Source organism: Littorina saxatilis, linkage group LG13 (assembly GCF_037325665.1).
Source record: "Littorina saxatilis isolate snail1 linkage group LG13, US_GU_Lsax_2.0, whole genome shotgun sequence".
In the NCBI taxonomy this organism is placed as follows: domain Eukaryota; kingdom Metazoa; phylum Mollusca; class Gastropoda; order Littorinimorpha; family Littorinidae; genus Littorina; species Littorina saxatilis.
Genome location: NC_090257.1, coordinates 1,251,567 through 1,277,106, shown reverse-complemented (window position 1 = coordinate 1,277,106; position 25,540 = coordinate 1,251,567). Strand labels below are relative to the sequence as shown.

At 45.2% G+C, this 25,540-nt stretch overlaps 1 protein-coding gene across 2 annotated transcripts in view; it reads left to right on the top strand.

Moving 5' to 3' along the window:
• The window catches only part of LOC138946225 (propionyl-CoA carboxylase alpha chain, mitochondrial-like), a 34,726-nt gene extending 9,391 nt beyond the window's left edge, over positions 1 to 25,335 (top strand). For both annotated transcript variants that reach the window (XM_070317752.1, XM_070317753.1), the window contains exons 9-21: positions 299 to 436; positions 2,052 to 2,125; positions 2,863 to 2,937; positions 3,330 to 3,398; positions 4,402 to 4,477; positions 5,450 to 5,560; positions 6,014 to 6,116; positions 6,881 to 6,986; positions 7,606 to 7,704; positions 8,277 to 8,330; positions 15,637 to 15,777; positions 16,152 to 16,229; positions 17,280 to 25,335. In XM_070317752.1, coding sequence (XP_070173853.1) covers positions 299 to 436; positions 2,052 to 2,125; positions 2,863 to 2,937; positions 3,330 to 3,398; positions 4,402 to 4,477; positions 5,450 to 5,560; positions 6,014 to 6,116; positions 6,881 to 6,986; positions 7,606 to 7,704; positions 8,277 to 8,330; positions 15,637 to 15,777; positions 16,152 to 16,229; positions 17,280 to 17,348 — 1,193 coding nt within the window. In that variant the 3' untranslated portion in view covers positions 17,349 to 25,335. The remainder of the gene's footprint in view (positions 1 to 298; positions 437 to 2,051; positions 2,126 to 2,862; positions 2,938 to 3,329; positions 3,399 to 4,401; positions 4,478 to 5,449; positions 5,561 to 6,013; positions 6,117 to 6,880; positions 6,987 to 7,605; positions 7,705 to 8,276; positions 8,331 to 15,636; positions 15,778 to 16,151; positions 16,230 to 17,279) is intronic.
• The last annotated feature ends 205 nt before the right edge of the window (positions 25,336 to 25,540 follow it).

Below are 25,540 nucleotides of genomic sequence, written 5' to 3'. Positions count from 1 at the left end.
AGTGAACACTTCAAGATTGATCCAATTTGACATTGAAGCTCACATGGGGCTAAATCTGGATTTTGCCCACGCATGCCCATATGCACACACAGACACATGCACATACATACACACAAATTCTGACTCATGCATACACAAACACATGCACACCCTCTCTCTCACACACACACACACACACCAACAAACTAGCAACAACAAAAACGAACGCATTCTTTGCACCAGCCCGCACATGCACACCTGCCTATGTATACCAGAGTATAAAATGAAAAATAAACACACATACCTTTAATTTCCACAGGCACAGTGGAGTTTCTGGTGGATGGGAAAAAAAACTTTTACTTTCTGGAGATGAACACTCGCCTACAGGTTGAACACCCCATCACAGAATGCATCACAGGCATCGACATCGTGCATCAGATGCTGAGGGTCGCCAAAGGTCGGTACAGTGGAACCCCCTTCTTCAAAGACCTCGACAAATCTGAGAAAATCAGGTCTTAACAAGGAGGGAGTCTTGAAATGGAGCTCAATTTGCAGTCTTTGAATAGAACAGACGGGCGCAGTGGCGTGGTGGTAAGACGTCGGCCTCCTAATCAGGAGGTCGTGAGTTCGAATCCCGGTCGCTGCCGCCTGGTGGGTTAAGAGTGGAGATTTTTCCGATCTCCCAGGTCAACTTATGTGCAGACCTGCTAGTGACTTAACCCCCTTCGTGTGTACACGCAAGCACAAGACCAAGTGCGCACGGAAAAGATCCTGTAATCCATGTCAGAGTTCGGTGGGTTATAGAAACACGAAAATACCCAGCATGCTTCCTCCGAAAGCGGCGTATGGCTGCCTAAATGGCGGGGTAAAAACGGTCATACACGTAAAATTCCACTCGTGCAAAAACACGAGTGTATGTGGGAGTTTCAGCCCACGAACGCAGAAGAAGAAGAAGAAGAAGAAGAATAGAACATCTGAGAAAGCAAGGTCTTAAAAGGGGGGTAAAGTGTTTCTTGTATAGAATATAGTCAATGTTTGTACAGATTTTAGTCAAGCAGTATGTAAGAAATGTTAAGTCCTTTGTACTGAAAACTTGCATTCTCCCAGTAAGGTCATATATTGTACTACGTTGCAAGCCCCTGGAGTAATGTTTTGATTAGTGCTTTTGTGAACAAGAAACAATCAACAAGTGGCTCTATCCCATCTCCCCCCTTTTCCCCGTCGCGATATAACCTTCATTGTTGAAAACGACGTTAAACACCAAATAAAGAAAGAAAGTCACCATGCACTGGAGGAATCTCAACATGTTGTGTTGGTCAATTTAGCTGAACTTTTTCTGGAGTATGCACACCTATGGCAGAGATGTTGTTTGGCTTTGGCAGTGAGCAAAACAGTGGACCTTTTTTCACATTGCTGAAAGCTTTGTTGTCATTATGGCAGTACATGTATTGCCAAACGTTTTCACAGTGGGGGGAAATGTGATACCAGTACTGTTTAAAACTTGTGAAAATTGCCTTCACTTGTATATCCATTTCAGCAAATTTGCCAAAATAAATTTTAGCAACATCCCTGTAAGGGAAAAACACACACAAAAGCCAGTGATAACAACTGGACTGTGTTTATGTGTTTACATGATCGCATTGCCAGCAGCATCAAGCAAAACGCCTATGTCATTACGGATCATTGACTGACCCTGACATGATGTAACAAACCCAAACTCTTATTTTACAACCCTCAGTATAACGACTAAATTTTGGTACCGCTGTAAGACTTTGAAACTCTTCTTCTTTTTCGTTCATGGGCTGAAACTCCCATGTTCACTCATGTTTTTGCACGAGTGGATTTTTAAGTGTATGACCGTTTTTACCCCGCCATTCAGGCAGCCTATGCTTCTTCTTCTTCGCTCATGGGCATAGACTCCCACGTTCACTCATGTTTTTAGCACGAGTGGATTTTTACGTGAATGACCGTTTTTACCCCACCATTCAGGCAGCATACACCGATTTCGGGGGAAAAGCAGCATATGCTGATTTTGGGGTAGATTTTGAAACATTTGCTTACCTTTTCTACAGGTCATACACTGCTTCACCATCAGAGCGACATTCCAGTGGACGGCTGGTCCTTTGAGTGCAGAGTGTATGCTGAGGTATGGATTCTTCTGATTCATCATACTGTTTGTAGATAGTGGCACTGCGTGTATTTTTTTAAGGCATTGTACGCTGATACAGAAGGGTTTGTTTGTTGTCTGCTGTAAGTATCCAGTCTTCTTCTTCTTCTGCGTTCGTGGGCTGAAACTCCCACGTACACTCGTGTTTTTTGCACGAGTGGAATTTTACGTGTATGACCATTTTTTACCCGGCCATTTAGGCAGCCATACGCCGTTTTCAGAGGAAGCATGCTGGGTATTTTCGTGTTTCTATAACCCACCGAACTCTGACATGGATTACAGGTTCTTTTTCGTGCGCACTTGGTCTTGTGCTTGCGTGTACACACGGGGGTGTTCGGACACCGAGGAGAGTCTGCACACAAAGTTGACTCTGAGAAATAAATCTCTCGCCGAACGTGGGGACGAACTCACGCTGACAGCGGCCAACTGGATACAAATCCAGCGCGCTACCGACTGAGCTACATCCCCGCCCTAAGTATCCAGTCAGTTAAAGCCTGATATTAATTTGGCAAAGTCGACTTCGTTAAGTGTTTTGAATTTTGAATAACTTTGGGCACATTTAAGGACAGCCTTTTAAGAGAAACTGTTGTTTGTCCTGACGTCCTTTCTTTATAAACGTTTGACGTTAGAACAGCAGGAAGGTTTGTTTTTGTTCTAAGCTGTGTCTGTTGTTCTTCATTGTGTTTTGTTCTGGAATATTTTGGTTTGTATTTCAGGACCCCTTTAAGAACTTTGGAATGCCATCAATTGGTCGCCTATCAAAGTACATTGAGCCGGCTCACATCCCAAATGTAAGTCAGCATTTCCTGTGGACAGATTGCAGTATGAACGCGAGTGTTTTGCTTTTGATGTACAATAATAGAGCTATTTTATGTGAAGTTCCTGTGACTATGAATGAGCACATGTGCGCAAACACACGCATGCATGCTCGCACACATGCACACACTTGTACACACACACACACACACACACACACACACACACACACACACACACACACACACACACCAGGTACACACACACACACACACACACACACACACACACACACACACACACACACACACACACACACACCTTTACCAGAAATGTGTATTTGCTTGTGTTTTTGTGTGTGTGTTCTTTTTAACATGCAATCGTTTGATTATTTAACTGTGTTGTGTCCTTGACCTTGCTGTTTCAGGTGAGATGTGACAGTGGAATCCAAGAGGGCAGTGAAATCAGTATTTACTACGACGCCATGATCTGCAAGGTAGGACAATAATGACAACTGTGGAGAAGATGAACAGCGTCAATTGACACGATAGATTTGTTTGTACATGTTATGGCCTCGTTTCTTTGTTTCCTTTTCATTATCTTTCTTTCCTCTGGTTACTTGGGATGTGGTAAGGGGTGGAAGAGGGCGTTGGGTGACGGTTGCTTAACCTTACAGCATCTAGGTAATACAGTGCTTGCCATTACTGTCAGGGAACACACAGGTGTCACTTACTCAGTAAAACGCTCAAATCGGACAATTTTGTTTGTTTGTTTGCTTAACGCCCAGCCGGCCACGAAGGGCCATATCAGGGCGGTGCTGCTTTGACATATAATGTGAGCCACACACAAGACAGAAGTCGCAGCACAGGCTTCATGTCTCACCCAGTCACATTATTCTGACACCGGACCAACCAGTCCTAGCACTAACCCCATAATGCCAGACGCCAAGCGGAGCAGCCACTAGATTGCCAATTTTAAAGTCTTAGGTATGACCCGGCCGGGGTTCGAACCCACGACCTCCCGATCACGGGGCGGACGCCTTTCCACTAGGCCAATCGTGCCGGTAAATCGGACAATCTGAATGAAAGATCAGACATGAGACTTTTCAACAAGTAGTAGATTTCCGGCATTTTCAAAGCTCTGTAGATCATTCCAACACCTTTCAGTCGGCAGTCAGGAGGTAGTGGGTTGCAACTAAGATCTAAGCAAACCAATCCCTGTTTGAACATTTTAACATCATGCTGTACATATTTTATGGGACTAGAAATCTACGACAGTGGACGAAGAGGTCCTTTTAAATTTTGCTGTGCACACCTGCCCCGCTGTCAATGTATAGTTGACATCGGCTCCTGTCATGCATCCCACAATCAACAGCTAGTTAGAATCCAGATCCACATTCTTGAGATTCCCAAATTGAATGATTTTACTTTTTTATTTTAAATGATGGTGAAGGTGGATTGCATGGTGAAGATGTATTGATCTGTTGAACTGTTTTGCAGTTGGTGAGCTACGGTCCAGACCGAGAATCCGCTAGAGAAACCATGATCACAGCTCTTGATTCTTACGTCATTAAGGGTAAGTTTTGACCGATCAAATGTTCTGACAGTCTTAGTTCAAATCGTACCCCCCGTGGGTTAGGGGGAGTCCCATATTGGTTGGGACGAGAAAGAATTTACCCGATGCTACCCAGCATGTCGTAAGAGGCGACTAACGGTTCTGTTTCTCCTTTTACCCTTGTTAAGTGTTTCTTGTATAGAATATAGTCAATGTTTCTAAAGATTTTAGTCAAGCAGTATGTAAGAAATGTTAAGTCCTTTGTACTGGAAACTTGCATTCTCCCAGTAAGGTAATATATTGTACTACGTTGCAAGCCCCTGGAGCAATTTTTTGATTAGTGCTTTTGTGAACAAGAAACAATTAACAAGTGGCTCTATCCCATCTCCCCCCTTTCCCCGTCGCGATATAACCTTGAATGGTTGAAAACGATGTTAAACACCAATTAAAGAAAGAAAGAAGTTCAAATCGTGAGTCAGCTAATAGACCATGATGGGAAATAACTCTGTCGGCGTTGTATGCACTGTGGAAGAGTTGTAGACCTTGAAGGTGAGGCAAGATGTTAACACAGTGGAACCCCCCTTTTAACACCCCCTCCATTTTAACACCCTGTTTTCTCAGATTTTCTGTTCGTTACCTCTGTAAATGTCCCCCCATTTTTAGACTCCCTCCGTTTTAACACCCGATTTTCTCAGATTTTTTGATGTCTTAAAACGGGGGTGCCGCTGTGTGCAAATATTGTCACTGTGAAGAAGGAGCTCCAATTTGCATGTTCTTGACAAAAATTGATAAAAAAAAAATCGAACAGTCATTGCCAAAAACAAAATGCAGACAGAGTTATTTTGGTTAATGTCTATTTATCAAATCTTTCCCTCAGTTATAGCACCAATGTTTTCCAGTGCTGTGGATCTGTAGCTATTGATCAGGATTATTTGTTTGCTGTGCTGAACAAGTTGCTTCGAGTGTTGGAATGTTATTAATGTTGGTTGACAGGTGTGACGCATAATATCCCAATGCTGCGGGACATCATGACAGAACCAAGGTTTGTCAAAGGTGACATCACCACCAACTACCTCCCTGAGGTCTTCCCTGATGGCTTTAAAGGTATAGTTACTGTGTGTGTGTGTGTGTGTGTATGTGTGGGTGGAGGAGAGAGAGAATGAGAGAGAGAAAGAGAGAGAGAAAAAGGGAGGGAGAGAGAATGTGTGTGTTTGTATGTGTGTGAGCGTGTGAGAGAGGGAAGGAGAGAGAGAGAGTGAGTGTGTGTGTGTGTGTGTGTGTGTGTGTATCTATGTGTGTGTGTGAGTGTGTCTTTGTGTATGTGTGTGTGTATCTGTGTGTGTGTGTGTGTGTGTGTGTGTGTGTGTGTGTGAGTGTCTGTGCCTGTGTGTTTCATGGAATGTAAGAAGTTGATTTATGACTGACTTTGAATCATTCGTAATGTAAAATTGGTGTTGCTGTGAAACATGAAACCCATCTCTTTATATTCTGTACAGCACGCGTTCAAAGTAAACATCACCCTTATCAGTGGATACCTGTTTTATCTGTTTCATCAAGGGAAACAAATGTCTGAGGTTGAGATGGAGCAGTTAGTTGCCCTTGCCTGTGCCATCCACGAAACGGAACAGCAGAATTCAACAGATTTTCTCAACCAGAACAGGTGAATAATAGACGTTATCTGTCTACATGTAAGATTTTTATGGCTGTGAATCAGGCAAAACAATGCAAGTGATTAGTCGAGCAAAGGGGTCACAGGAAACAAAATGAGCTGTGAAGTGTACTTTGTGCAATGTCCACTCGATAAGACGATATATCAGCTCTGATTTATGGCTCTGCATGACCATATTGCGAAAGACTGAACGCTTTTTCAGATAAGTTTTCATTTCATTTATTTGTCGGGTTGTCCACTATAAAGACCCTTGGGCCGATGTAATCTTGGACGTCTTGTTTTGTTAAGATTAAGCCTTCCCTTACCAATCTTGTTTTGTTAAGATTAAGCCTTCCCTTACCAATCTTGTTTTTTGATTTTTGATTTTTGAACGTTAGCCGTCTTTCTGTTTGTGGATTCCGTCTTGTAAGACCCTTGATTTATGACTTTCCCTTTTCAAGACGGCATGCTTTCTCAAATTTTTTAGTCATAGCCTCCGTGAATTCACCTCCTTTTTAACACTACAGTGGAACCCCACTTTTAAGACCACAAATCTGAGAAAATCAGGTCTTAAAAAGGAGGCAGTCTTAAAATGGGGGTACATTTACAGAGCTAATGATAAAAAATGCGAAAAAACATGGTCTTAAAAGGGAGGAAGTCGTAAATTGGGGGGTCTTAATAGGGGGTTCCACTGTATCTCACTTTTAAAACCCATTTTTCTCAGATTTTGGGTTGTGTTAAAAGGGGGGTACCACTGTTGTGGCTGTTATTTGCAGGCTACCAGTAGTGAAGGATGCCAAGTCTCAATGGAAGATGAACGTTGAAGTGGCAGGGAATGCCACCTACCCTGCTATGGTCGTCAAAGACAACAATGTGTTTGAGGTAAGTGTTCAATCGTAAGTGGTGATCATCTCAAGCTTTGTCTTCAGTATCCTGTTGTTTTAACTCTCATACTCTTGGGCCAGCTGATGTTGTGAACTGGCAAATTTTGGCACAGGTCATCAATGGTTTTGTTCAGGTCTTGTGTTCGCGAGCGGGGGAGGGGGGGGGGGGGCTCAACATGGTGCAGAGTCTGATCCTCATCACCACTGTTGCACAGAGCTGCATGAGACCAACTCCTATTCTCGGAGACATGCCTTCAGATTGCGTTGACCTGTACCAAGGTGGCTCTTTGCTCCTGCGACCACCTCTTGATCACCACCCTCTGCCCGTTAGGATCTCCCAAGACTTTTCCCTTTGAAATGCACCTTTCCATTACGACCACCTGTCTATAAAGAAGCCTTTTGGGTGGTTCCTTGGGTGGTTCCTTGGGTGTTCATCATAGACAGGTACCTGAAAGTTTGCTTGATCTCTGTCAACCATCAAGGTCATTAATTTGATAGTCCTTGCTCCCCCCCCCCCACCATCACAATCAGCAGGTACATTGCTCTCTTGTGTCCATAGTTCTTTATTCTTTTCATGCCTATCCTTCTTCATTGTGATTTGTGTGCACAATGTTCAGGTGAGGGTCGGAGAGAACACCTACACTGTGGCTGGTGACTTGGCCTTTACCTCTCCACTCTTGGATCTTGTGGTCAATGGACAGAGACGACTCCTGCAGGTAAACAATAACAATAAGGACACTTTATTGTCCAGTAAGGTGATTAAGGTCAACTAAGCTGTTTGTACGACAGTCACAATTTTGCATTACTTCGTGTGTCTTTGTTTCTTGACCAGAAATATTGAATTTGGTACTGTTGTGTTCCTATGACTCTGCACTTTTCTTTGATGTGAGGCTCACTGTGTATGACTGGATCAAACACGTAATAGTCGCTAATAAATGAAGTAATTCGTGTTTTTCAATGAAGGTACATACAGCGACTAATTGGAATCTGGCAATGTCAGGAGGGTTTCACCGCAACAGTTGGTCTACATCCCTATGGACCTGTGTACATATGTTTGGTTTTGATTATGTGCTAGAGGAAGTTGAAATTTTCGAAAATATGAAATGCTTATGTCGGCCAAAATTGATATTTTGCTGATATCTACTTCATCCAGCAGATAATCAAAGCATGATATACGTGCACTGGACAGAAGGATGTAGACCAACAAAGTGAGTTTATGACAGAAAGTAGGTATTTCTAAAATAATAAAGAGGTTTTGTAATGAAAGCTGACAATTTGTGGTTTGCAGTTTGTGGAAAAAGGATTTGGAAACTACTACAAACTGCGGCTTTTTGGAACTGTGGTATGTGGACCAGTACATTCTGATGTGTGTGTGTGTGCGTGTGCGTGTGTGTGTGTGCATGTGTGTGTGCGTGTGTATGTGTGTATGTGCATGTTTGTGTGTGTGTGTTTAAAGTTAAGTGTTTATTGTTTACACAACTGCTTCCCCTAGTGACACTGTTTAATTTCTCTTTGATATTTTGTTTACTATATTATCTCAACATGCATAAAGTGAACTTTTTGTGTCGGATTACAGAACTCAGAACAGTTAGTCAGGTATATTTGACTTGTGTTATTTTTAGCTCCCTGACAAACAATGTAGACCGGCACGGTTGGCCTAGTGGTAAGGCGTCCGCCCCGTGATCGGGAGGTCGTGGGTTCGAACCCCGGCCGGGTCATACCTAAGACTTTAAAATTGGCAATCTAGTGGCTGCTCCGCCTGGCGTCTGGCATTATGGGGTTAGTGCTAGGACTGGTTGGTCCGGTGTCAGAATAATGTGACTGGGTGAGACATGAAGCCTGTGCTGCGACTTCTGTCTTGTGTGTGGCGCACGTTATATGTCAAAGCAGCACCGCCCTGATATGGCCCTTCGTGGTCGGCTGGGCGTTAAGCAAATAAACAAACAAACAAACAAACAATGTAGTGAAGTAAGTACGATGTTCATGTAGCTGTAAAAAATACTTTGTTTTCCTCTGCTCAGGTTAGAAATACAAGACTTTTTAGCACTCGCATGAGGGTGAAACAACTTTCTTCTTCTTCTTCTTCTTGTCGATCACACTTATATTCGAAAATTTCTTATCAAATTTTCATTTAATTAATATACTTACCAACTCACATAAATAGCATTAACTTCAGTTTGATGCGTTAGACATTGAAGCACTGACCCTGGTAACAGGGGGAGATAACTCCCAAAACAAAACAAACCCTTGACAACGGGTCCCGGGAGTTACCTCCCCCCACCGGCTGCCCGCGCATGCGCTGGACATACTGCCGGTATAGTCATTCCCACTGAAACACCACCTTAAACCACACAAAGCGGGGTAGGTAGGGAGGGCATTAACTATGTGAGTTGGTAAGTATATTAATTAAATGAAAATTTGATAAGAAATTTTCGATTAAATAACATATTCTTACTACAACTCACATAAATAGCAGATTGCTACACAAGGAGGCGGGAAACTCACCTAAACCTTCGGTAGAACCTGGCCAGCTGCCACCATGGCAGGCAAACAGCTCGAGCCATCTTGCCTAGTGCTGGCAATATCACGTAGATAAAAGTTTATGAAAACGTCTTCAGACTTCCAGTATGCTGCTCTGAGCACTTCAGTCATCCTGCCTGAGCGCAAGACCGCTAGAGAGGCGGCCCAGGCTCTCGCCTCATGCGTACGAGGCGACCGTAATGGGAGAACGGAGCGTCCCCCCCCATGTGTCTGCCACCACTCATATGCTTGCCTTATAAGCCCGGCAGACCATCTCGCCAAAGTCGTCTTAACGATATCCTTATCCCTGGCTACGTTTAACGAGATGAAAAGCAATTTCTGAGATGAAGCTCTTAACGGAGCCGTGCGAGACAGGTAAGCCCGCAGAGCCCGGACCGGGCAGTTCAAGAGGTCAGGGTCACCGCGCGGTAAAATAGAACGCAGCGACTGTATGTTCACAACAGGAGACGGCTGGTTAGGTTTTTGATTCTTTGCTAAAAACACAGGCGAAAAACGCAAGATAACCGAGCCATCTTTTTCGAAGGAAATATCCTGATTAAGTCCAGAAAGAGCGTGAACCTCGCTTCCCCGACGCGCTGACGCAAGCAAAATAAGTAGGAGAGTCTTCTTAGTAAGACTAGACAGACTAGCCTCTTTCAAAGGTTCGAAAACCGAGGAGCGCAAAAATTCCAGTACCAGTAAGAGATCCCAGGCTGGGACAGACGTTCTGCGTGAAGCAGAGCTAAGAGCGGAACCTTTAATGACACTTGCGATCACCCCGTCCAGGGCAATAGAGCGTCCCAACTGCTTGAGGGTAGTGGAAATGGCAGAACGACGTACCCTGAGGGTAGACGCCGTCCGACCTTGGGAGGACAGCCAAGCCAAATGATTTGCAACCTGCATAGTACGTGGAGACAACGGGTTAACGCCGTTAAGACGACACCACTGGGCCCAAGCAGCCCAATGGGACGAATAAACAGCAGAAGTAGATCTTCTATGCGCCTTCTGCACCAATGTCAGAGTGAGGTCTGACGTCCCAGCGCGCTTCAACGCTCTCCTGACAGAACCCAAGCGTGTAGAGCCAGGAGATGAGGGTCCCTGTGAGGGATCCCCGACCTCGGTTGCAGAAGCTCCCCTTCTCGCAGATCGAGAGGAATGGGTGGACCGTCGGCTAGACGAAGAAGGTCCGGAAACCACGCCTGGCTCGGCCACAACGGCGCTATGAGAACCAGCCTTGGCTTCTCCAAGTCCGCCTTTCTCAGAACCTTGCTCAGCAACGGAATGGGAGGGAAGGCATAAGCTACCAGATCCTTCCAGTCTATTTCCATGGCGTTGACCTCCCAAGCCTCCGGGTCGGGCACTGGAGACACGAAGACTGGGAGACGCCGAGAGAACCGGGTGGCAAACAGATCCACGAGGGGTTTGTCCACCTGCGTCCACAGACGCCGCAGTGCTTGGTGTGCGATAGTCCACTCCGAGTGCAGGATCTGCGAAGTGCGACTGAGTGAATCTGCCAAGATGTTCAGGCACCCCGGAAGGTACTTCGCTGAAATCACAATTCCCTGAAGGAACGCCCAAGCGAGAATCTCGCAAGCCCTGTTGGACAGAACAAGCGAGCGCGTACCCCCCTGCTTGTTCAGGTACGCTGCCACAGTTGTGTTGTCCGTGTGGATCAACACATGCTTGCCCCGCAACGAGGCGACAAACTCCCGAAGCCCGAGGCGCACTGCTTCCAACTCCAGAATGTTGATATGCAACGATTTCTGATCCTGGTCCCAAAGACCGGAAGCTGTGTTCCCCTCCAGATGAGCTCCCCAACCCTGAAGGGACGCATCGGTAAAAAGATGCAACTCCGGGGGGGGCAAGGAAATCGGAACGCCCTGAGCCAGCCAGGCCGAATCCAACCACTGCCTTGTTGACTCCAGGAACCATCCCTGAAGAGGAAGAGACAGATTCCAACCTTGCGAGGCTGGATCCCAGGCAGAGTTCAGAAACGCCTGAAACGGGCGTTTGTGAACTCTGCCCAGAGGAATCAGGGTAGACATCGACTCCATCTGGCCCTGGAGTGACGCCAACACCCTGACAGGCGCGTGGCGGAGGCTTGACAGAGACCTGACCAGATCCTGCAGCTTGTCTATCCTCCGCTGGGCGGGACGCACAGTCCAAGCTAGGGTGTCGAACACCATGCCCAGATAAGTGAACTCCTGAGAGGGAACCAAGTCGGACTTCCCTTGGTTCACGAAGAAACCTAAGTCTCTCGCAGTCTGCAAGACTATCTGGGTGTGCTGCCCGCACAGGGACTCTTGTTGACTCAGAATCAACCAGTCGTCCAGATAAACTCTGAGACGAATCCCTTTCTGGCGCACTAACACGCAAAGCTGGCGCACTATCATGGTGAAAATCCAGGGTGCTAAAGAAAGCCCGAACGGCAGCGCCCTGAACTGGAACACCCTGTCGCCCCACAGGAACCGCAGCCACTTTCGATCTGACCTGTGCATCAGAATGTGGAAGTACGCGTCTGTCAGATCGATGGAAGTGACCCAGTCCGACGGACGAAGGGCCTCCCTGACAGACGCTGGAGTCTCCATCTTGAACGGAACTTTCCGGAGAAAGCCGTTCAAGGGAGACAGATCCAACACCGGTCGCCAACCCCCTGACGCTTTCGGGACGACAAACAGTCTCCCGTAAAAGCCAGGGGACCGACGATCGATGACCTCTTCTACCGCTTGCTTCCGCAAGAGCAGTAGAACTTCCGCCTGAATAACGGCACAAGCCTCTGGATCGGCGGGGAACTTGAACCTGGGTGTTGTCCTGGTTAGAGGGGCCTTGTCCTCCAACCAGAGCAACCGGAACCCCGATCGAACCACTCCCGTAACCCAAGAGTTGCTCGTAAGAGCCAACCAAGCTGGAACGGCCCTTGAGAGGCCGCCCGCTACCAAAGGGGTAGGGGCTAGGGGAGTGGCTGGATCGGGGAGCCTTCATTGGGGGTTAGGCTTGCCACCTGACCCCTTCTTCCCGAAGGAAGGTCTCTTATTGTAGGGGCGAGAACGGTTGCCGCCCCTGTGCGACCTCATCTTCTGCCCAGAGCCGCGAGAAGATGAAGGCGGCGCCGAACCACCTTTTTTCTGACCCTGCTTAAGGGCAAGCTCAGACAGCTTAACAAAATGCAAGTCCTTCGCATCTTGAGACTCTCGCCTGAGAGCCTCAAGAGACTCAGGACCCAGTAGGCTCTGACTCGCGAAAGGAGAAACTTTCAAAGCCTCAACAGTGGCTTTATCCGACAGTCTCGAGTCCTTCAACAGAGCTTCGCGACGCCACATCACGGCCTGCGTGTACAACTTGGCCGAAGTTGCGGTCTGCTCAGCTACGATCTTAGCAAGAGCTGCTAACAAAGTTACAACATCTTCTTCCACCGCGTCGTCCCGGAACTTAAAGGGCTCCAGCGACACAGAGATGGATCTGGACAACGCTCTAATAAGAGTGTCAGACACGGAAGACAATTCGAGAGAAACTCTCCCAGCTTCCTCAATCGCGATCACGCCGGCTTCGGTACAGACTGAAGGCCTCTCCTTCTTGTACCCATCCTTCCGTAAGTTCGCCAGCTCCGGAGTGACCTGAAGCGGGGAACTCGGAAGCGCGAAAGAATCGATCAAATGAACAGGCTTCCCGTACAGCCTAGGTTTACGGTTCAAATCCGCCGGCATGCGAGAACAATCACTCGGCGATGCCAACCAATTTTGAACAGACTCCGGCGCATCCCCATGTGCAGTTAAAAGAGGAACGATGCTATCGGAATTGGCACCCAGGACCCTAGCCATCTGATAGGCTATAGAGGGAGACTCCCGAAACCGGAAGCGGACACCAGCCTCACTGTCCCCCCGGAAATCGCCAAACGCGGAAGGAGGTGCTGCTAGCCGTGAAGACGAAGTTGACACCCCTTCCGCAAAATATCTAGAGGTAACCTCAGCGGCGGCACTCAGCGCGCGTGAGAAACTCCTCTCAACCCGAAAGTTGTGTTCCGCCTCAGAAGAGTCGCCACAATCTTCGTCAACATCCCCATCATCAACAAAGATGTCCGATGAAGACCGATCATGACCGGAACCATCATTGTCCCTAAACGGAACTGATGAACTCGTCGTACCGGAACCCTGTGTAACCACACCAAGGGGAGCCGGTATAGCCGAGCTGCTACCACTGGTAGCTGGCAATCCGGAAGGAAAGGCGACCGGAAACACACCTGTGCTTTGACCGGAAGCCGACCCAACCTGTCCCCCGCCGACCACAGCCGCCTGAGCGGAAGTGAAGGCAGGAAACGGATTGCCGTTACCACCAACGACCGGAACCCCCGTAGGCTGTGAACCGGAAGTCGATGGTAACGAAATGAAAGTGCCACGATCTCTCGGAAGAGATCCTGTGGCCGGAAATCCCTTTGCCGAAGCAGTTGAACCCAAGTACGAGGGACCGGACGTACCGGCCCCAGCGTCAAGGGTGGAATAACCGTCGAGATGAGCAGCACGCATTTGCGCCGAACACCCCGAACTTCCACTAACACGTACCTGATCGGCCGAAGCCGAAAGCTGAGGATCAGCAACGTCCGCCGACGTAATCGTAGCAGAAGGAAGAATCCTCGACAAAGAGGCAACGTTGCCAACCCCTGGAGGCAAAGCTGGAATGGTGGAGTAAGACACACCCCTGTCAGTAGCCAGCATCTCCCTCATTTGATCCTTGAAAGTAGAAAAAAGAGCAAACAATTCATCGCGGGAGACCGCCTGAGTCTCTTTCTCCTGCGGCGACAACACAGGCATGCTAGCAGGAGGATCAATCGAAACACGCAACGACTCCTTGCTCACCGGATCAAACACATTGACCAGAGGTCGTTTCGCCGGCGAAACTTTATCTTTATCTTTCGAACGCGACTTCTTAGATTTACTTTTAGACGAAGACGCAGACCCAGAACTGCCCAGCGGCGACCCCACCGGTACCTGCTTGGCAGAGCTCTTCTCCTTGTCCGCCATCGAAATGACAAGTCACAACGAGAAAATTTCGCAAAAATAATACAAAATTCTAAAATGCAAATGGCGGCATGCACCCGTAACACCGGGCACTGCCTACACTAGGTTGAAGTAACAAAAAACTCCAGAAATCGGAGTCAAAAGTTCCGCAACCGGCAGACAAAAACAAAAATGCAAATGGCGGCATGCGCTTGAAACACAGCGCTCTGCCTACAGTAGGTTGAGACAACAAAAGACCCCAGAAATCGGAGCAAAAAGTTTCACAACCCAAAAATAATCAAGCAAAAGAAGGCAGGCACCTAAACAACGGTGCTCCTACCTGAAAGCGCCAAGTTGACGTACAGAAAAACTTCGTAAGACGAAGTGCAAAAATTTCAACAACAATTACAAAATGCAAATGGCGGCCGGCACCGGCTAACAGTGCACTGACCGTTATAAGCCAAGTTGAGAAGAACAAGAAACTCCGACAAGTTAGAGTCAAGTTCCCCAACAAAATACACTTTGCAAATGGCGCAAGGCAAAACAAGATAAACAAGAAAGATCTCACCGTAGTAGAGGCAAGAAGCGTTCAGACTTCAAAGGGTCAACGGCCTACCGTGGCAGGCCAGCGGCTGAAGAAAACAGCCAGAGTGCAAACACGTCTATTCGCTAGCGTGTTGAAGAAAGGAATGACTATACCGGCAGTATGTCCAGCGCATGCGCGGGCAGCCGGTGGGGGGAGGTAACTCCCGGGACCCGTTGTCAAGGGTTTGTTTTGTTTTGGGAGTTATCTCCCCCTGTTACCAGGGTCAGTGCTTCAATGTCTAACGCATCAAACTGAAGTTAATGCTATTTATGTGAGTTGTAGTAAGAATATGTTATTTAATGTCAGGCCGGACAGCAAACAACGTTCTTGATTTACATGTAATTACAGTGGTACCTGCGATGTGTGGCCCCTCTGATGGGAGGACACCTCCCTTAAAAGGACACCTTCTGGCGTCCCTTTGTCTGTTATCTCTGCCAAAATATACCTGTCATGACAGGCCACCTGCAATGTGGGGACACTTGGATAGCCCCAAGCGTGTCCTTTCATCGCAGGTACAACTGTACAGATTTGAACATCTGTATGTTTTTCAGTTTTCACTGCGAGTGATGGATGACTTCGCAGCCCAGCTGCAGCAGTTTATGCCAGAGAAAAAGGAGGTTGACTTGAGCACTGTGATACTGGCACCCATGCCAGGCATGCTCAAGACTGTGGTCGTCAGTGTTGGTGATCAGGTGAGGAGTTCTTCTTCTTCTTTGTTTATGGAGTGAAACTCCCGAGTTCACTCATGTTTTCGTACGGGTGGGTTTTTACGTGTATGACCGTTTTTACCCTGCCATTGAGGCAGCCATACGCCACTTTTGGGGGAGGGTAAGAAGTAAGGGGAGGAGGGAGTTGGTGAGGCGTGGGGAGGAGGGGGTTGGTGCATGGGGAGGAGGGGGTTGGTGAGGCAAGGGAATGTGTTTGTTTTATTCAGGAAATCAACTTCAATGATAAAAATTGCTTTGTTGAAGAAATAAAGTATCACTCACGTAACATGGTTTCCACTGGTACACAGCTTTGCAAAACGTTCATAAACCAAATATGAATTTTGTTTATTTGTGTTGAGGTGGCTGAGGGGCAGGAGGTGTGTGTGCTGGAAGCCATGAAGATGCAGAACAGTCTGGTGGCTGCCAAAGTCTCCAAGGTAAGTACACGCATACAGTCGTTCATCACACTCGTACCATTGGAATCACACTCCTTCCCCTGAAAAAACAGGTCGGCTCACTGTAACAGATCTGGTCATGCTCTGACACAGGATATGACCACCCCTTCACTTGGTCACAGACCATCCCTCCACTTGGTCACATACCACCCCTCCACTTGGTCACATACCACCCCTCCACTTGGTCACATACCAAACATGAACGGTCTGGTTGCTCCCTTTAACCATCCCATAAAGCCAGCATTGAGACTGGTGTAGACGGGTGCAGTGGCCTAGGGGATAAGACACTGGCCTATGGAAGGTCATGGGTTTGAATCTGGGTCGCACCGGATGGGTAAAAAAGGTCAAACATGTACCAGATTGTGGGAGTTTCAACCCATGAACAAGGAAGAAAAGACGGTTGTCATGAAAAGTCTACTTTGACCTTCATGAAAAGTCTACTTTGACCTTCATGAAAAGTCTACTTTGACCTTCATGAAATTAAAAATAAAAACACACACACACACAAATTTGACCACTTGAATCAAAAATGAAGATTCTGCATACCGTACCATTTAAAGGCATACTAACGCACTCCCGTGTTTACAAAGTGTAGTTTGCCCACAATCGATGTCAAACGCACCATAAGACCATATAATGACGATATGTCACCATGCGCGGACCATAATACATGCATTACAGCTTGTTCTAGCCTCTGAAAAAGTGAGGATGTCAACAAAGCCGCGGTGTTAGCTCCCTTGCATCAACGTTACATGTGTTGCCAAATCTATAAATAGGACCATCTAGATCAAAATAAAAATTCAAATATCTCAACATTTAAGGGCTCCTAGACCACAATATTTTGCAGGGAACTTCATTTAGTCTGTCTCCAGCTCTGGGTAAAGCAATTAGCGTGTATATTCATCAGCTTTCTATGCCTTTAAGGTCTGAAGATCTGTTAACAATTTCTGAACTTTAATTGTGCTTGTATTTGATCATGCAAATTGTTATGGTCAGTCTTATTTCATGTGAACTGTTGTCCTTTGGTTTCAGGTGAAAAAGGTGAACTTCAAGGCTGGTGACACCGTCAACGAAGGCGATGCCATTGTGGAGTTTGAATAATCCGAATGATCTGCAGATTACAAAAGTGTTAGACTTCAGGTTGTATTTTAGTTTTGTTTAAGGTATACTGTTTGCCATTGTTTATCACCACCTTTTCGGGACTAGTGTGAGAAATAGTACAATGTATTCAGAATATTTTTAGTCTTGAGTTTAATGCCATGCTATTGATAGCACAGTTACAATAAGAAGAAGACAGTTCATGCTGATCGAGGCACAAGTGAAAATGGAAGTGATATATATGTTTGTATGCCTTGGTGAACTGGAATATTTGTTTGCATTTTATTGTGTTATGGTGAATAGACGAATTCCGACAATAACTCTGTCAGGTTTGTATTGGTTGTGAAAAAGTTAAAGCCCTTGCTTTTTTACTCGGACAAACATTGGAGGGGCCAATCACTAGCAAGGGGTGTGTCGGAAACACGTGGACAGGAGCATGTGTGAAGTTATTTGTCAGAGAAAAAACAAGGGTAGTCACTCTTTCACAACCCATACAAACCTGACAGAGTTATTTCCCAAAATGGTCTTTTCTTTGTTCTAAGTTTAGAGAGCAGGAGTGGATGTTTATGTGTGATATACAACACACCTGTTTTCCATGCATTTGGATTAAAATGTGAAAAGATGGAGTTTGTTTGCTTGACAGTTGCATTACATTTCCAAAGCAGCAGGGCATTTGTGCAAAATATAGCAGTTTTTTTTCATTTTCAGTACAGTCTGTGACAAAATGACATTGTCATTGTACCTTGATATTATGATGAGTATGCCATGCGCCAGTCTACTTGTCCATTATGGGAACAGAATCTTTTCTTGCAGGTTACTCAGGGACCTAAACATAAATGTAAACAATATTTGAAAGGCGCTTCTTTGGTTATTCAGTGGAACCCCCTTTTAGTCCGGTGGCAGGGTATTTTGACCTAGAAATGCTTAGTTACAATCGTTTCTTGGCATTTTTGAGTGCTTTGGACCATAAGGTTTAAGAATCCGGCGGGTGTACAAATGACACCCTCTTGGAATTTTCATAATTCAAGATGGCGGCCAAGATGGCGGCCGAATACGGTATTTGCTATATCTTTCGAAGTAAACCACATAAACTCATAATTGTTCAGTCTAGGATAAGGTTTTAAGGGTCCAGGAAACCATTCCTTACGTTTGTATAGTTATTTCACAACTTGTTTTGGTTTTCAAGATGGCGGCCATAATATCCCTGTCCTCCCTCTCCTGCACAACGTCGTCGTTTTATCATCGTTTTGGTTACATGTTAATGACCTGATGAATCTAGATTGAAGTCAGTTTTTAGCCCGTCTCCTGCACAACATCGTCAACTTCGTCGTCATCATCACTAGGAGGCTTGCTGGTGAACTTGTTGCAACAAGAAAGCCCACCTGTGCAGGCACAGAATATAGTACATGGGAGTTGTCGGCCCGTACATCGACAGTTCCCTGTCTTGCAAGCTGTGTCTGACTCGCAGCCACAACGAATGAGCCAGAGGACGTAGTCTGGTGCTGGAGAAACACCTGCTGGCACAGGTATTGCAGACAAAGACCTGTTTACGTCATCGGCTTCCCAGCCGTAGTCCAGTGGAGCAAGAGGTGGTGGATCTGATTCCAATGCAGCATACCACTGTGCAACTTGGAAGTGTGCTCGCTTCATGTTTTCCACAAATGCTTCTGTAGTTGGTGGCAAGGAACAGAGTTTGGGTGCACCAGCGGATTTGGATGTCTTTTTCGCCCATTGCTGAAGACGGCACTCACTCATTGTTTCTCCTGATTCATTGTAGGCAGCTGCCATGAATTCAGTCGTTTCCTTTTCCACATCACTCCATAGTGCATCGACCACACCAAGGGAATTCAAGAGGAACCCCTTCTTTGAAACGGTAACAGCTATTGTCTTGCCAATACCATAGCATGCTGCTACTGTGTCACAGCCACTGATACCATGTATGGCCAGGACTTGTGGGATGAGGACTGGATGCGTCTTGACCGTCTCTGGGATGTCAATACAAGCTCTGCCGTAGACTGATGATTGCATCATCAAAGGAGATGAGGAACCAGATTTTTGGTAGTGGTAACACAGTAGGGCAAACACATCTGTATCATCTGAGATGACACAGACCTGAGCATCGTCAGTTTGGCATGCCGAGAGTGCATGCTTGACAAGTCTAATGTCAGCCTCCTCATGAGTTGAATACAGGTCAATCGCTGCTCTCTTTCTCCCCTTGTACACTGCAGTTGGCACTGGCTCAACACCTGTCAGCAGTAGGCGGTGGTCTTGGGTGCCTTCGTCCAGGAACTCTTGGTCACTGAGTATTTGCTCACATGTGATGAGGTTTAACTGAACTTTGTTTGCGACACATTTAAGTACAGCATCCCTGGATGGGAGGGGAGACTTTGCAGTTAGTTTGTAAACTCGGGAGGGTCCTGTTTTGCCATCACGAGCTGCTCTTGTGCTGCTCTTTGTAGAGTAGTCATAGTATCTGTCCAGAACCAGATGGACTTCAGCATGTCTGAGACGATCTGCAACCCATGTCTTGAAAGAGTCAACAAATGTTTGTACAGTTCCCTGTGCGGGCCAGTGAATTGTCCATAACACAGCAGAAACATCGACCACGACGACAGAAGGTTTAATTCTCCCCACATCCTTGCAGATGTTGTAACAGCAAGACATTTCTTCAAACATGCTTTCCCAGTGGCAAGACGAATACTTCCATCTGGATGGAACATGGAAGGGGGGTATGCTGCTAATTCACAACTGAGTACCTGTCCAAGATCCACATCCCGCTGGCTCACCATCAGGCCAATCACTCTGGCATAAATTGCCTCCTGGTCAATAACAGCAGGGTCGCCAACTTTGACAGCCTTTCTGTTGCCAGAAAAGGTAACAACCCGTTTTTTGATTGGGTTGTAGAAGCCTTCCGGCCATGAAGACTCTGAAGCTTCCATCTGCCAGTATCCACTATCCATCAAGCTCCCAGTATCAATGCTCTGTCGATGTTCACATCCTGCTGTGCTATGGCTCCTGTGACGACGTTCATTAGAGCACCATCAGGATGACTGTCGGGATCCATTGGATCAACACAATCTAACAACGTGGAGCAGATAGACTGGCGATCCTGTGCATCAGTTTTAATTCGCCCATTGGATTCTTCTTTGTGCACCAGTTTTGGTGTTCTGTCTTCTTCAGTCATCGTCTGCAAGTCCCCTGTCAGTGTTATGACTGCGTGTTGGCTGTAGGACCACGTTGCCACAGTTTGTGGATTTTGTGTGACTCCAATGATGCCACTCGGGCCCTTTCCTCGAAGGAACTGCTGTTCAACTTCAGGTGGAAGCCAGGTAAGAGAGCGGCAGAAGAACAGGCCGTAACGAGCATAGTTGGGTTTGTGAGCAGCGAAAAAGTATGGAAGCATCTGATCCATTGTACAGATGAGGAGGGCGTAGTCAGGCTCGTGAGTTGCCCGAGTGAACTGCATGATGAGCAGTGTCGGTTTGATCACTAACTCTGTCCAAGCTTTTGTTGTTCGACTCTTAGCAGAGAGATCAGTAAGCACCTCTTCCAAAGAAGCCATGTTGGTCAGTTCATTGTTTTTGATGACTGGTCGGAGTAGCTCTTCGGTGAGAAGGCGGAGCGCACGCACATTCTGAGGATATTTCTGAGTAATAACAAAGTTGCATAATTAAACCATTAGTTTATAATCTCTGCTTCTCTACACTATTGATATTAACGATGTGGCGCACATTGTTTGTTTGTTGTAGCAAAAACAAAGCTGGATTTTCTTATTTTCTGAGCCGCAAAAGTAGCCACTGTTCATTTCAACCACTTACACTGATTGAATATTCATTTAATCACTAGAAATGGATTCCTTGACCCCAAAAACCTTACCATAGACACCAATATCATGATTCTACGAGGTATAGTTCAAAAGTTATGGCCGGTGACATATTTTGGCCGCCATCTTGGCCGCCATCTTGAATTGTGAAAATGCCAAGAGGGTGTCATTTGTACACCCGCCGGATTCTTCAACCTTAAGGTCAAAAGCACTCAAAAATGCAAAGAAACGATTGTAACTAGGGATTTCTAGGCTCTGGGAAAAAACAGCCCTCTGCCACCGGACTATTTTGAGACCTCCAAAAATCGTTAAAAAGCACGTCTTGAAAAACAAGAGGTAGTTTTAAAATAGAAGGTAAATTTCCACACATTGTGAAGAGAAAAACTGGGTGAAAAGTAGGGGGTGAAAAGTAGGGGTCGTCTTAAAAGGGGGTTCCACAGTAGAATAGAGAACATTGATGCTGCACTGGATCAGACATATACTGCCACACATGTAGCTTCTTCTTCTTCTTCTTCTGCATTCGTGGGCTGAAACTCCCACGTACACTCGTGTTTTTTGCACGAGTGGAATTTTACGTGTATGACCGTTTTTTACCCCGCCATTTAGGCAGCCATACGCCGTTTTCGGAGGAAGCATGCTGGGTATTTTCGTGTTTCTATAACCCACCGAACTCTGACATGGATTACAGGATCTTTTTTGTGCGCACTTGGTCTTGTGCTTGCGTGTACACACGGGGGTGTTCGGACACCGAGGAGAGTCTGCACACAAATTTGACTCTGAGAAATAAATCTCTCGCCGAACGTGGGGACGAACTCACGCTGACAGCGGCCAACTGGATACAAATCCAGCGCGCTACCGACTGAGCTACATCTCCGCCCACACATGTAGCATTACTCGTACCTCCGTTGTGTGACAAATCTGAAACCAGTGAGGCAGAGCGCTATTACAAGATCTGGAGAAACAAAGTGAAGTAAATGCTGCAAGTAAACAAAGGGAAGTAAATGCTTCAAGTAAACAAAGGGAAGTAAATGCTTCAAGTAAACAAAGGGAAGTAAATGCTTCAAGTAAACAAAGGGAAGTAAATGCTGCAAGTAAACAAAGGGAAGTAAATGCTGCAAGTAAACAAAGGGAAGTAAATGCTGCAAGTAAACAAAGGGCAGTAAATGCTTCACGTAAACAAAGGGCAGTAAATGCTTCAAGTAAACAAAGGGAAGTAAATGCTGCAAGTAAACAAAGGGAAGTAAATGCTGCAAGTAAACAAAAGGAAGCTTGCAAATGTCGTATGCACATAAAGAGCTTACTTCTCTTTGCCTCCCAGATGTTGAAATAGCGCTCTAACTTATTTAGATTTGTTTATCCATGTGGATAGTATAACTGCATGTTGTTGCAACGTATCCTATTGTTTACGGGTGTGTTGAATTCCCTGCCTGTATGAAACTGTCCAAGACTGACATGAACATTTCAGATGTCTAATTTATTTCTTTTTGGATTGCTGATGAATTGTCTCTGCCCAGGAAAGTGTACCGGTGTGCCAAACGATTTCCGTTTAAATCATTAAGAGTTAATACGTGTACTTGGAGCACCCCCCGCGGGTTAGGGGGAAGAATTTACCCGATGCTCCCCAGCATGTCGTAAGAGGCGACTAACGGATTCTGTTTCTCCTTTTACCCTTGTTAAGTGTTTCTTGTATAGAATATAGTCAATGTTTGTAAAGATTTTAGTCAAGCAGTATGTAAGAAATGTTAAGTCCTTTGTACTGGAAACTTGCATTCTCCCAGTAAGGTCATATATTGTACTACGTTGCAAGCCCCTGGAGCAAATTTTTGATTAGTGCTTTTGTGAACAAGAAACAATTGACAAGTGGCTCTATCCCATCTTCCCCCTTTCCCCATCGCGATATAACCCTTTGTGGTTGAAAACGATGTTAAACACCAAATAAAGACAAGAAAATGTACTTGGAGCGCCATCATGTTTGTAAATAGACCAAGCACAATATTTGGGTCCAACAGCATTAGGCTGTAATGATATGTGGATAAGGCTGAAGTGTTTTTTTTATTTTATTTTTATTTTGTTATCATTAAATGACTACCAGTAAGGATTGTTGAAAGAAAACTTACTCTGAAAGCTGTATTATAGTTGTCACAAGGAAAAACAATGTGTTAGTTTATCCATCTCATCACATTGATTAGTTTGTATTTGTTGGTTTTGACTTGAAACTGTCACATTATACATACATTGATCTCATCTTCCATCGAGTTTATAATTGAATTTATTGACGAGTACATTTGAAAATGATGACACATCTGAACTGTCACATAGTTCCTGTACGCACTTGATGTCATCTTTCAATTAAATACTTGTATTTATTGACAGGTTCATTTTGAAATTATATGACCTTTGAACTAAGGTGACCTTTGAACTTTTACATTATGCTTATGTGATGTCATCTTCCATCTAGGTAATTGTATTCATTGACAGGTTTGTTAAAATTAGGTGACCTGTGAACTTTCTCATTATGTTATGAGATGTCATCTTCCATTCAGCTAATTGTATTCATTGACAGGTTTGTTAAAATTAGGTGACCTGTGAACTTTCTCATTATGTTATGAGATGTCATCTTCCATTCAGCTAATTGCATTCATTGACAGGTTTGTTTAAAATTAGATGACCTGTGAACTTTCTTATTATGTTTATGAGATGTCATCTTCCATCTAGCTAATTGCATTCATTGACAGGTTTGTTTAAAATTAGATGACCTGTGAACTTTCTTATTATGAGATGTCATCTTCCATCTAGCTAATAGCATTCATTGACAGGTTTGTTTAAAATTAGGTGACCTGTGAACTAATCACATTATGTTATGAGATGTCATCTTTCAACTAGCTAATTGCATTCATTGACAGGTTTGTTTAAAATTAGGTGACCTGTGAACTAATCACATTATGTTATGAGATGTCATCTTCCAACTAGCTAATAGCATTCATTGACAGGTTCGTTTAAAATCATGTGACCTATGGACTCTTGGGTTTTACGTACCTGCGTGGAAGTTTTGAACTTGCACAATGTGAAAGATCTGCGATGTTCTGTGATCGCTAGTATGGGTACTTGGTTTGAGGAGTCCAGCCTCGCCAAGACGTGTAGTTAGAAATTGTATCACTATGCAAATCGCAGGAACATCTCTCATTTGTAAGGCTGCAGAGCAAAGCTAGGCGTCTTTCTTGTGACAGCTGGGTGTAGACTAGTTGTACAAGTGTTGCCGTACAGTGGGACCCCCCTTTAGAGACCCCCCTGTAAAGACCCCCCTGTAAAGACCCCCCTGTAAAGACCCCCCAATTTAAGACCTTTTCTCAGATTTTCTGTTCAAAGTCTGTTTAAATTTACCTCCCTTTGAAGACTGTCTTGGTTTTTAGACCTCATTCTCTCAGATTTGTGGAGGTCTTTAGAGGGGGGTTCCACTGTAATAGATTGAAGGCTGACTGACAAGGTGCATCTTTCTCATTTGATATTACAGTATTTGTACTTTCATAGCAAGTTTATATTATGGTCACTCCTGCTTTGCAGAATTGAAACGGTGTTTGTCAATGGCCATATTTGATCTAAAAAGTGTCTTGGAACAAATATGGTTCAGTTTTAATGTAACATCAGCGTTATCAGTTTGAGCCAATAGTCTCCTGTCTGCCCAGCCGACCTTCCCCTTGACCCTGCTTGTGACCTCGATGTTTGATGCCCCCGCAAGGGGCACGGTACTCTCTAAGCACCCAAAACCTCAAAGAGAGATAACTGGCGGAAACCTTCCTATTGTAGAGTAGCAAGGTTACATTGATATGACTGTTTTCTTTTTATTGTCAGCAAATCCATAACGGCAAATAAAAGTACATATAAAATCAAAGCCCACATGCAAATACTTTGAGGACTCTGGAATATATATATATGTGTTGCTGCCAACATTGGTAGTTGTGTGCAGAAATGTGTTGAATAAATTACAGTACTTGAAAAATGTTGGATGCATGTTTTATCAAATTTGTTGTGAGTGAAAAGGGCTGCCCTGTCGATATTTATCGACTAAGTTCCTTGTGGTACAGTATGTTATATGAAGTCTTATATGTCAGCTGACAAAAGTTGCCGTGTTAATAACATAGTATAAAATAAAAAGTTGTTGAGAAAGTTGTTTATTTTCTTTGTTCTGATCTCATTCAGATTAGTGTTGTGTGTGTGTTTAGGGGAGAGTTTGTTTGTGCGAGTGGGTGTGTGTTCCAGTGTTTGTGTGTGTGAGTGAGTGTATGTACCGGTATGTGTGCGCAAGTGCGTGTGTGTATGCACACACAAGTAGCAATGAATGCCAGAATCAACTCATAAAAAATGTGGACAAACA